At 33.2% G+C, this 13171-nt stretch overlaps 1 protein-coding gene across 2 annotated transcripts in view; it reads right to left on the bottom strand.

Annotated features, from left to right (window-relative positions):
• LOC127735995 (uncharacterized) overlaps positions 1-12146 on the bottom strand; it is a 94740-nt gene extending 82594 nt beyond the window's left edge. For both annotated transcript variants that reach the window (XR_007998685.1, XM_052246494.1), the window contains exons 1-3: positions 11506-12146; positions 7923-8098; positions 2083-2198 (exon numbers count right to left, since the gene is read on the bottom strand). Coding sequence is in view for 1 of the 2 variants with exons in the window: in XM_052246494.1 (XP_052102454.1) it covers positions 2083-2198; positions 7923-8098; positions 11506-11653 (440 nt within the window). In the remaining variant the exon portion in view is untranslated. The remainder of the gene's footprint in view (positions 1-2082; positions 2199-7922; positions 8099-11505) is intronic.
• Between the last annotated feature and the right edge of the window lie 1025 nt (positions 12147-13171).

The following is a 13171-nucleotide window of genomic DNA, read 5'->3' as shown; positions in this document are numbered from 1 at the left end:
TCTAAATACATGTTTAGATTCAGCATATCAAAGAACCCCATATATTCAATTTTTGTTAAAATCAAACTAAGTTTAATTTTGGACCCTTTGGACCTTAATGTAGACCAATTTGAAAACTGGACCTAAAATTAAAAATCTAAATACACGGTCAGATTTGGCATAACAAATAAATAAATGTGATCAAAGATTTTACAAATCTAATGCGCCATACTGTGCAATTAAAGATTACTTTTTGAAATTTTTCAATATTTGAAATTTGAAAAAAAAATAATATTTGAAGAATAATTCTTTTTGATTTCTGAAATCTGAAATGAGAAAAAATTGACCCCCCACAATTTCTTTTTACCCCCCCCCCCCCTTTTTCCCCCAAAAAAATCTTTCCCTCAATGGAATTTGCAACCATAATTACCCATTTAAATTTACCATAGTGCTAACTTAATCTATTTTATAATAGAATTTAAAATATGGTGTCAAATCTTTCATATGGATTTTTTTGTAAAAAAAAAAAAGATGCAACATTTGCAGATATTTTTACTGGTCTTCCTTTATAAATATGCATTTCTTTAAACATAATTTAAAAGCAGTGTAAGGGAAGTAATCAAAATGTTGTATGTGGATTACCTCCCTTACACTGCTTTAAATTGTCTTAATTGTTAACCATTACTTTATACATAATTTAAAAGCAGTGTAAGGGAGGTAATTCAAACGATGTATTTGATTTATCTCCCTTACACTGCTTTAAATTATGTTTTGTACTAAAGTATTTGTTCATATAAAAATGCTTGTTTTTTGCCCCTTTTTTGGCCCCTAATTCCTAAAATTTGGAGGCAATTTCCCCCAAAATCAATCCCAGCATTCCCTTTGTGATATGGAACCTTGTGGTACAATGTCAGAGAGATCCATACACTAACACACAAGTTATGTCTGGAAGTTACAAAAATGTTTTTTTTTTGCCCCTTTTTGGCCCCTAATTCCTTAACTGTTGGTACAATGACCCCCAAAATCAATCCCAACCTTCCTTTTGTGGTATTGAACCTTATGGTAAAATTTCATAGAGATCCATTCACTTAAACTAAAGTTAGAGTGCGAAAACCAATGTGTCTTCGGACGACGCCGGACGAGGACGACGCCAACGTCATACCAATATACGATCGCAAAATTTTTTTGCGGTCGTATAAAAATCAGAAGAAGAGTGCTTTTATTGCTGTTCTTCATCTCAAAGTGGCAGTGAGGCATTTAACACGGAGAAAAATACATGTTTTTATGATAAAAATTCTGACATACTTCTTCCTACATTTGTAATTTAAATCATACTGACAAACACAACTGCTTATAATGTACTTATGAAAAAGTTAAATAATTTATTACTTTATGAGAAATAGTAATAATTTTTTTCTTTCTGCTAAAACTCTACATATTTTGGAAGTTCCAATAGAACTACTGTGTTCTCTTTTTACTTTCGAGGGATAAAACCACTAATTCATAGGAACAACATAGAAAACATTCCCAACTGCTACAATTTCATTTTTTTTTAATTATTTAAACGAAACTTTCAACAAGGGTTCTTCAGTGATCCCAAGACCCAAAGCTGTCATTTGATACTAAAATAACCCAAATATTTTACTTATTTACAAAGTTAGAGCTATGTGTAGGAACTTTTTCTTTAAAATGTGTACTTCTTTCCTGTATGTTCTTTCTGATTGGGCCGAATTAGTGGTTCTATACCTTTCTGTGTCGTGATGCAACAACGAGTAATCAACAAATCAACCTTTTCTGAATTATATTTACAAGCCAGGTCATTTTGTGTATTGTAAGGATGTTGAGAAAAAATTAAGTCAAACTGATAGAATATTAAATACCTAAGAATTATTGGTCTATAAATTGAATAATGTTATTTGTACAGCTCATTCCATTTATCACAGCAGTGATTTTTTCGAATTTATACACAACATGTTCAGAGATAAAAATGTTACAATCAAGAAAAGAATAAGTCTGACAAAATTCACATGATTTATATAATTTTCTGTCTAAAATGGATTTGCTGATTCGTACTAATGTTGTAATTGTTGTTTATATACTCACTTAATTAAATACTCATCAGGAAAATCTTCAAGGTCATACATATTTATATTAGAAGTTATATGGTCTAAACAATTAGCCAGTAGTGTTGGTACATTAGAACCTTCATGATATGTGCTCTACAAATATAAAAATAAATAAAATAATAATAAGGAAACCAACTTTATCAACATATATATACTTTCCATCCAAACTTTAACAATTTACTTTTGTTTCAGCTGATATGTCACGGTAGCTTACTATTTGCAAACAAACAAATATTTTAATTGCCAATCACACCACCCAGAACGAACAGAATAATTTACAATTTACCAATTTTCAAACATAGTATGAAACAAAATAAATATTTGTAAGGATTCCGCGGAACCAAGTGTCTCGCCTACTTTTGCTGTTAATCGCAGGATCAACAAAAATGAGATGAGGAAAAAATTTAATAAAAATATTCCTCTCGATACAATTTTTTTATTGAAAGAAGCTTCTGTCCAAGTTTGGTAAAAATCCAGGATAGTTTATGAATCTAATAAATGTTTTAAAAAATTTAACTGCAGACTGTATCTTATGTTAACTGGAAGTCCATTTATAAGTAAAATATGGATAAACAAGTACAAAATTTTAATAAAAATTTCCTACTAGATACTAGCTTTTGATCATATAAACAAACTTCTGTCCATGTTTGGTACAAATCCAGGATAGTTTAAGAAAGTTATTAAAATTTTAAAAACTTTAACCACAGAGTGAATGTAATGTTTCCTGGCAGAAAAACTAAGTCCATTTATAAGTAAAATACGGAAAAATAGGATTTTTTTTTTTTATATTTACTTCTGGATACTATCTTATGATCATAAACAAGCTTCTGTCCAAGTTTGGTAGAAATCCAGGATAGTTTGAGAAAGTTATTAAAATTTTAAAAACTTTAACCACAGAGTGAATGTAATGTTTCCTGGCAGAAAAACTAAGTCCATTTATCATGTTTATAAGTAAAATACGGAAAAACAGGAATTTTTTTTTTCACAAAATTTACTTCTGGATACTATCTTATGATCATAAACAAGCTTCTGTCCAAGTTTGGTAGAAATCCAGGATAGTTTAAGAAAGTTATTAAAATTTCAAAAACTTTAACCACAGACGACGACAACGAAGAACAGAATGTAGGATCGCTTTGTCGCGCTTTTTTGACAAAAGTCGAAGGCTCGACAAAAATAGAAGAAACTAAGTATGACATGATTAGTTTTGATTTAATTGCATACTTTTTCTAGGTAAATCTTTAATTAAAATAAATTTTATTGTGTCACATATTGATTGTACATTATACTATAACATAATAACATTAAAACAATCAATAACCAGCCTTTGAGTTGGCTTATGAGACACATATTTATAAAACAAGTCACATTCATATGTACATAACCTTTCCTTAAATTTGTTTTTTTCAAACAATTTTAAAAAGATTTATTATTCACATAATTACAAATTCAATTGATAAATTAAAATAATAAATTATATAGATAAAAATGTATTATTATTATTACTATTTATTTCATTTAAATATCACATAACTTTAAAAGTAGTAAAGTTTAAAGGTTACTTAAACTATAAAAATTAGTATCTCAAATTCAAAAAAACTTTCGTCTCATAAAAAAATAAAAAATATATACTTTTGCTTAAAAAAGTTTGAATTTCATGACAATTCATAATTTCAACTAATTTCTGATTATCGTCTAAATTAACAAAATTTTCAATATAGTTTGAACATTCAGAAAATAAAACCCATCTTAAAGTCATCATAAAGAGAGCAATTCAAAAGAAAGTGTTTTTTTTTTTATTCATAACAAATGTTCGTACAAAACACACAAAGTCCGTTATGAACTGAAATTGTTGGCTGGCATACCTTCCCGTTTCCAGGGGCGTAGCTGCCGTTAGGCACTTTAGGCACGTGCCTACACATAATTTTTTCACAAAAATTTTTTTCTATTAAAAAAAAAAATAAACAACGCTATCTGTAGATGCACGCCAGTGAAGTCTTCAAAACTTTTTAATTATCGAATGTCATCTGTACACTAGTCTATCATCCTTAGTGAATGGAGTATTGGATAGAATTGTATGTTATTATATTCCCCCTTATATAGAAACTATAAACTAGAACTTTGGTTCAGATCAACAAATACTTGAATGAATCTCAACTTAGACACATGACTTTTTTTAATTAGTTGTTGTTGGCTTTCAACTAGCTTTCCACTTGGTCTTCATCCGACTTACAATAAAACATTGCCAAAGTTTGGCTGTGCAGAATGTATAAATACGCAGTCACGTCTTTCAGTAACTTCTAGTACTCTCAGATCTACATGTAATGACCATAATTATTCAAATTCCTAAGCAGGTAGGGATTTTACAGTACAGGATATAAGGAAATATGAATTTCTTGAATTTTGTTCGATAGTATGAACAGAACAGAACTTTTGCATGAGGCATCAACTGTGTGTGTGTGTGTATGTGTTTGTGTAGCCAGGGGACGGTGAAGGCTTCTTTTAAATTTGACGTATATATCAATTATCCTCAATCAGAAAGGAATAGATATGAAAATACTAAACAGGTTTTGCTGCTTAATAAAGGGCTACGCTGATCCACGCTGGGCAATGCATATTGTAAATATTTTTTTTTTTGTATATTTCCGATTGTACTGCCAGTTAATTCATCAGTCAGATGTAGTTGTAAAATTATGTTTATTAAATTTTCTTCGAAATTTTTTTCATGCATATTATCATGATAAAATGATAAGTTTTCATGTTTTTTTGTACACAAAATGTTGCAATTAAAATTCTGAAAACAGTTTTCCGTCGGGGGGCAAAGCCCCCCTGATCCCCCTACAAGGGCTCTGCCCTGGACCTGCTGGGGGCCTTGAGCAGTCCCCAGACCCCCTGCCGCAATTTGTGCCTACAGTTTATTGGATACCTAGCTACGCCCCTGGAAGCTATGGCTAGCAGTAGAGATCCGGCACGGAACGGTGCTATAACGCATTTATGTTGTCTAAGTATTAATCGTGAGACATATGGTTCAATATTTCATTCCTGTTTAAACTGTCTATATGTTCGTAGTTTATTACTGTTTTGGTTTCCACGGTCATTAAAAACTTTGTTATACCATTCATCATTGTCAATCTCGGTAACAGTTTTCATAACGCGTTTTGTATTCAAAATTACATTACTCACTTCTTCATTTACATTTAATCATGATTCATGTTAATAAAGTAACAGTTTTATTCACTTCATAATTCCATCCTTTTTTTCGTCTTGATGCCCAACGCCAAACCATAAATATTTTCCTGTTTTGGTCCATTCGTGTTAATTCACATAGTCTTATACAAGAAATACGTTGCTTACTGAGACAAAATAGTCATCCCATATCACCACAGGTGGAATGTTTGGCGTATGTTTATCAACAGACAAAAAGAATTTACATGCTTTATTCTATTACACTGTTAATAACGGTATATGATTTTGTTCCCCATATGGCACTTCGGTACACCAATACTGGCTCCACCATTGAATTACAAAGTTTTGTGAACACTTAGTACGACATACCACCTGATGAAATAAATTTTCCCAAAACTTCAAATTCAATGAGAGCTCTACTAGCCAACTTTGATAGTTCTTTGGTGGCTTTATCAAACGTTAAATGATTGTCCAACCATATTCCTAAATACTAATACGAATCCGTCATAAAAATGTTGTTGTTTGAACATTTGAACTGGAAAGACATGAAGTTGAACGATTGTGGTCTAAAATGTACCACTTTAGTCTTTTCTGGATTCACAGACATTGACAATTTCCAAGACCAGCACCAGTCCTTAAAAAGTCTAGCATTTGTTGCAGGCTCTGTTCATCGGGTGCTATAAGTACAATATCGTCTGCATAAAGTGTTTCTTAATTAAATTTAGCACAACAATTTAATGCATTTACCGGTACCTTTTCTGCCAAATCGTTAATATAAATCGAAAATAAAGTTGGCGATTGAATACAGCCCTGTTATACACCCAATGACACATGGAACCAGGGGGCAAGCTCTCTATTGACTCTAACTGCGCATCAAACATCTTCATAAAGTGATTTTATTGCGCTTAAAAATTGCCCTCGTATTCCAATCGTTTGAAGTTTGTACCATTATAAATCATGTCAGACAGTGTCAAAAGCCTTTTTCATGTCAACAAAACATATATATGTAGATTTTCTACTAATTTTCCTATCATTTAGAATAGAATATAAAGAAATAAATGGGGAATGTGTCCATGGGACACAGAAGATGCCCCTGCTTGCATATCATATAAAGTTATAAAGGGACATAACTGAAGAACGGTAAAAGTGACGCTACCCAAATTTGTTCTTTATCTGAGTTTTGTAGTAATAAGTATTGTGTATAAGTTTCATAACATTTGGTTGAGGCAAACTAAAGTTAGAGAACGGAAACGAAAATTTCAGCAATTTTTCCATTTGTAAAGGGGCATTACTCTACAACGGTTTAAGTGACGCCACCAAAATGCAAACTTGATCTTTATTTTGTGGTAATAAGCATTCTGTATAAGTTTCATAACATTTGGTTAAGGCAAACTAAAGTTACAGAACAGAAACCAACTTTAGGACATATGGACAAGGGTAAAACTTAATGCCCCCTCTACTACGGCGGGGGCACAAAAATATGTTCATTAACCCATTTAGTTTGTCTCATAGACTTGTCTTCTACCATTTTGGTAAACGATTCTATATTATTTATTATAGACAGTATACAGTGAGTATGTAATCACTCTTGTCGAAAATTTTACATTGTGATTTCTGATAATTATTGGTGATCCCTCTCAATTACAATGTAAATCTCTGTATATTCAATTAAGTGTCTAACAGATGGATTAATTGGTTTCATAAGTTATATTAGATAATGAGAAAAACAAGTATGCTACCATGTTCAACTGACATCACTTCTAGGAGCATGAGCCCCTTAGACATGTCCCCAACCCTTCAATACACCTCAGAGCATGAGCCCTAAACATGTCCACCTCCCCAACCCTTCAATACACCTCGTAGCATGAGCCCCTTAAACATGTCCACCTCCCAAACCCTTCAATACACCTCGGAGCATGAGCCTGTTAGACATGTCCACCTCCCCAACCCTTCAATACACCTTGGAGCATGAGCCCCTTAGACATGTCCACCTCCCCAACCCTAAAATACACCTCAGAGCATGAGCCCCTTAGACATGTCCACCTCACCAACCCTTAAATACACCTGGGAGCATGAGCCCCTTAAACATGTCCACCTCCCCAACCCTTCAATACACCTCGGAGCATGAGCCCCTTGAACATGTCCACCTCCCCAACCCTTCATTACACCTCTGAGCATGAGCCCCTTAAACATGTCCACCTCCCCAACCCTTCAATACACCTCTGAGCATGAGCCCCTAAGAGATGTCCACCTCCCCAACCCTTCAATACACCTCAGAGTTTGAGCATGAGCCCCTTAGACATGTCCACCTCCCAAACCCTTCAATACACCTCAGAGCATGAGCCCTTAGACATGTCCACCTCCCCAACCCTTTAATTCACCTCGGAGCATGAGCCCCTTAGACATGTCCACCTCTCCAACCCTTGAATACATCTCTGTGCATATGAATATAATGTGCTAGTGCTACTTTTGAATTATAAAATTAATGGCTCACCAAATATACAGCAACTGTTTCAAATTAATTTCAAATTTTCAATATCCAATACCAACATGACCAATACATTTCCTTTAAAACTAATTATATATGTATGACATAATAACACAGACAGAGTTGTACAATGTACCTGTACATACCAGTTCAAAATTACGACAGAAGCATGCTCTTATTAAAGTTTTGCCGTTTTCCATTTTTGATTCAAATCTCTTGGCACCTCTATGAGATATGGATGTTTCTATCTCTTGTAAAACATCTTCAAGAGAGTGGTATTTCATCATATCTAATCCCATCACCTGAGACACATCAACAAAACCTGAAAAAGACAAAGATTTTGAATACAAATTAAGGCCTATATATATACACTGCTTTGCAACATTATTATATATAATTTCAGCATGTCATCAAGGTAAAGTTCCATACAAATATGTGTCTATCAAATGCATGGATGGACAACCTTTTGTTCTTTTTCAAGTGACATTAAATTATAATCATATCTAATTGAAGCTTGGTTTATGTATCTGTTTCTGTATTTTATAAATGTGCATGCACATGGTCATGTATTTTCATTTATCCAGAAATACATTATAAAGAAAAAGAAACAAACAAACATGTGTGATGGGAGTGTGATTTCCTACTGGCTTTGTTGTCTTCCTGTTGTCTGCCTAAATTTTGAGATAATGGACAAACTACAACAATGTACATAAATGTATAAACAAGATGTTTATTTAGAAGATGTATGGTTGAACACAAGTTTACATAAGATAAATATACAAATGGTGGCAGCTAGTCTTCTTGCCACATGACGTGTCATCATATTTATAGTTCCTAGGGACGAGCCCGGCCAGGATGTTGGCATGTGCAAGAAACGGGAAGTAACCAGACAAGAACATTTACATCATACATGGCCAGGATCAGGAGAAATAGTTGCAGAACTATAAATAATACTTAATACTTTAACCAATTACCTAAAATAAATCATCTAAACAATAAAACAGAGTGACCACCGTTACACATTCATGATATTGGATACAATTGATGAGATCTATGTATTTTAAAAGATGCATCATTTATTAGGTTTTCAATAATTATGTTTTACATGTGTACATCTTATAAGGTTCATGTGGATCCTTTAGCTAAAATGGCTGTGTTTTCACCTCAAAATTTATTCTGACTACAGACAAACCTGTGTATCTGGAAAAGCTTTAAGACATAGCATGACCTAGATAAATAAATTCAAATGCGTTTTATGTTTAAGATAATTAATAAAATGCTCCGCTGGGGCGCAGCTTGATACGACCGCAGAGGTCAAACCCTGAACAGTTGGAGCAAGTATGGACACAACATTCAAGCTTGATACAGCACTGAATTTGGATTGTAATTAAATATTTGACACAGAATAGGTTTCTGACACAGAATGAATGTGGTCTAAGAACTTAAAATTTTTTAATTTACCTATTCAAACCATATCAATATTATTTGCTTTTATATATAAATCAGAAATAACCAACATGACCAATTTAAAATGGAAAATTTTAAAGAAAAAAAAGGAAAACAAAATCCCCCCCCCCCAAATTTTTTAAACCCCCCTTATGATTCGTCACCCCCAAACTCAATCCCAGCATTCCCTTTGTGGTAGGCTACCTTGCAGTACAATTTCAGAGAGATCCATACACTTGAACACAAGGTATTGTCTGGAAACTAGAAAAATGCTTGTTATTTGGCCCCTTTTTGGCCCCAAATTCCTTAGGGCAATTACCCCCAAACTCAAACCCAGCTTTCCCTTTGTGATATGGAGCCTTGCAGTACAATTTCATAAAGATCCATACACTTACACACAAGTTATTGTCCTGAAACTAGAAAAATGCTTGTTTTTTTGCCCTTTTATGGTCCCTAATTCCTAAAATTTTGAGGGAATTACCCCCAAAATCAATCCCATCCTTCCCTTTGTGGTATGTTACCTTGCAGTACAATTTCAGAGAGATCCATTCACTTGAACACAAGTTATTGTCTGGAAACTAGAAAAATGCTTATTTTTTGCCACTTTTTGGCCCCTTTTTCCTAAACGTTTTGGGCAATTACCCCCAAACTCAATTCAAGCTTTCCCTTTGTGATATGGAACCTTGTAGTACAATTTCATAAAGATCCATACACTTGAACACAAGTTATTGTCATGAAACTAGAAAAATGCTTGATTTTGCCCCTTTTTGGCCCCTTATTCCTAAAATTTGGAGGATATTACCCCCTAAATCAATCCCAGCATTCCCTTTGTAATATGGAACCTTTTAGTACAATGTCAGAGAGATCCATACACTTACACACAAGTTTTTGTCATGAAACTAGAAAAATGCTTGTTTTTTGCCCCTTTTTGGCCCTTAATTCCTTAACTGTTGGTACCATAACCCCCAAAATCAATCCCCACCTTCCTTTTGTGGTATTGAACCTTATTGTAAAATTTCATAGAGATCCATTCACTTAAACTAAAGTTAGAGTGCGAAAACCAATGTGTCTTCGGACGACGACAACGACGCCAACGTCATACCAATATACGACCTCAAATTTTTTTTGCGGTCGTATAAAAACTGGATTTTGCAGTGCACTTTTTAGCAATTTTAGCCAAAAGGTTCATATATACCTTAATGAAGACATTATTTCATTATTTCAGCTTAAAGTTTTAACACATTCAAAATACATGTAGAACAGACATGACAGACAAGTTCTGGGGAAACCAACCATTAAAATATTTCTTAAGGCAGAACATGATATTTTATCTGGAATTAAGAAACAAACGGGTACCATGATTTCTCAAGGACTCCCAAGAACTGACTTTTGACCTGAGAACCGATATATGTTTTTCGAAAAATTTATTTTATATGGTGTTTTACTGCTTTTACAGATACATGTGTAATTGAAGTATATAATTTTGGAATATAAGTCATTTTCACTCAATAAAAGTACAATTTCACCTCAGGAATTAGATTTGTGTATCTTGTATACAAGTTCCGTGTGGATAACAATAAGGCGGACGTAAATATTCAAAAGATACATGTACATGTAGCTATATATATAGATAACTCTATCTTAATAAAAGTATAAAAAAGTATTAATCATTTTTTTTTAATTTAAGTTTTCCGAATAACAAAAGTTAGTATAATAGTCCTGGGCCCAGATAACATGAATAATGCATTTACTTTTCAAATTTCTATTATTAAAGAAACTAATCCTTTGGAACTTTTTTACTCTTTTATTTGGATATAGTTATCTACCTTTTGAATAATTGTGTCTGCCATATTATTGTGCAAGGTACTTGTTTACAAGACACACAAATTGAATTCCTGAAGTAAAATTGGACTTTTTTGAGAAAAATTTACTTATATATACATTGTATCTCAAAATTATACACTTTAATATCTACAAAAACAGTCTACATTGTAACACCATATACAATTAACTTTTTGTAATATGATATCTATGGGTTCTCGGGTCAATATTCAGTTCTTGGGAGTTCTTGGGAAATAGTGGTACCGGAAACAAACAATTAATCAAAATGGCAATGAAGTAAAACAGAATACATGTAAACATTAAAGAACAACATTGCCAGCAATCTGAAGATCCAGAAGTATGGTTCAATTGTTCCTACATGACCTCACTTCAAGTTCCACCATACCATTGCTCAATATTACATTCATGACATTACAATGTATAACAGATTGTTTCACAAACCTCCTCCAGAAATTTCCAATCCTTCTTTCAAGGCTCCATATCTTAAGATATAACAAAGTCTTTTAGAAAGACGACCTTCTTTTTCATCATTAGTTTTTGGATTAGTGGAATGCTCTTGAAGGTTATTTACATCAACTGAGTTCAACATATTGGATGTCTGTGACCGTGTATACCGCTTAAATTTTTCTTTTGATAAAACTATCGACGTCTAATTCTGCCAGTCGAATTAACATATAATTTTATATGGATAAATGACTATACATGCATCTGTACACGGTTTAGCTCTTGTGATGAAATAACCCTGAAAGATATATTTGCCCACAGTCATAGTACATTACATTACAATGTTAACTTTAGAATATCACGTTGTTATGAAATAACTGTTGAGACTAGGTTTTGCTGACGCAAGTTCTTGAAAAAATATTTGAATGGAATAAATTGAGCCAGCATTTTTTTTTTCTTTTCTTTTTAAATTCTTGTTGTATTCCTTAATTTTTTACATGTACCCAAGGATTTGTATAGTACTATACAAATTCTTGATGTACCTGCTGTTTATAAAAAAAAATAAATAAACGGAAGTAGATAAAAGAGGGTCGGTCTTTTCACCACCGAACACCACCACACACCACCGAACACCCAAAAAGACCACTAACCCTTAAGTAAAACATTAATGTTACACAATAAAACAATAAAATCGATTACATTATGTTAAATGTAATCCTATTGTCATGTTTTTTTTTCACATTTTTATGTGCATTAGTGATGTTAAAGTTGAGAATCAAAATTTAAAAAATAAAACGCTTCCGGATCCAGCAATATTTTTTTCCGGATTTACATTGTCTGTATTTCATTGTATATTATCGTATGGTCTTTACTTTTCAATTATTAGAAATAAATTGTTCAAATAAGTTAAAACATTTTATTGTGAAATTACCACAATAATTATATTTATAAAAAAATGTTAGACTTGAAAGTGTACTGTTCTGACAAGCCCTGCAAGACTGTTCTTTTAAATTGGTTCTCTTGTAATCATTTCTTAATTAATGTGTGTATATATATGTGTAGGACTCTAAAGTGCGATGGGGACGCTAAATCGCGATGGTCATGCCAAAGTGCGATGGTCCATGCTAAAGTGCGATGATCTGTGCTTTTTAATGAAAAACGCTATGAAAGTCCGATGCCGTGATCCGCTAAAGTGCGTTTTTCCGCGAAAGTGCGTTTGTTCGCGAAAGTATGGACGTTTGCAACGTTAAATAGCAATATGTACAAACAAAAACGGACATGCCGGTAAACGAGAATGTTTGTGCAGATGAAGGATTTTTACTAGACAAGAAAAGAGAAACAAATGATCCCAATCCGGAACATTCTTGATCGGTGCTAGAAGAGTTTGTATGCGGAGGAGTTATTTCCCAAAAAATCATCCACAGTAACAGAAATGCAAACCTTTGATCCCGTGGTGTCGGCGGGGACAAACGTGTTTCTGTCAAGATATTGGAAAAGGGACTTCTCATAAACATAGAAACGGACGATAGTTAGGGGAAAGTGTATACCGTAAGAGAGAGCGAAAACGGCAAAATACACCAAGTGTCAAAGTACTGTAAACCAACTTATTTTCGCGTATAATTCATTTTGCGATTAGCCCTGAATTTGCCTGAACCCCATTCCC

Source organism: Mytilus californianus, unplaced genomic scaffold, assembly GCF_021869535.1.
Source record: "Mytilus californianus isolate M0D057914Y unplaced genomic scaffold, xbMytCali1.0.p SCAF_3, whole genome shotgun sequence".
NCBI classification, from domain to species: Eukaryota; Metazoa; Mollusca; class Bivalvia; order Mytilida; family Mytilidae; genus Mytilus; species Mytilus californianus.
Note: the sequence above shows the minus strand (reverse complement) of the source record. Positions and strands in the feature narration are given on the sequence as shown.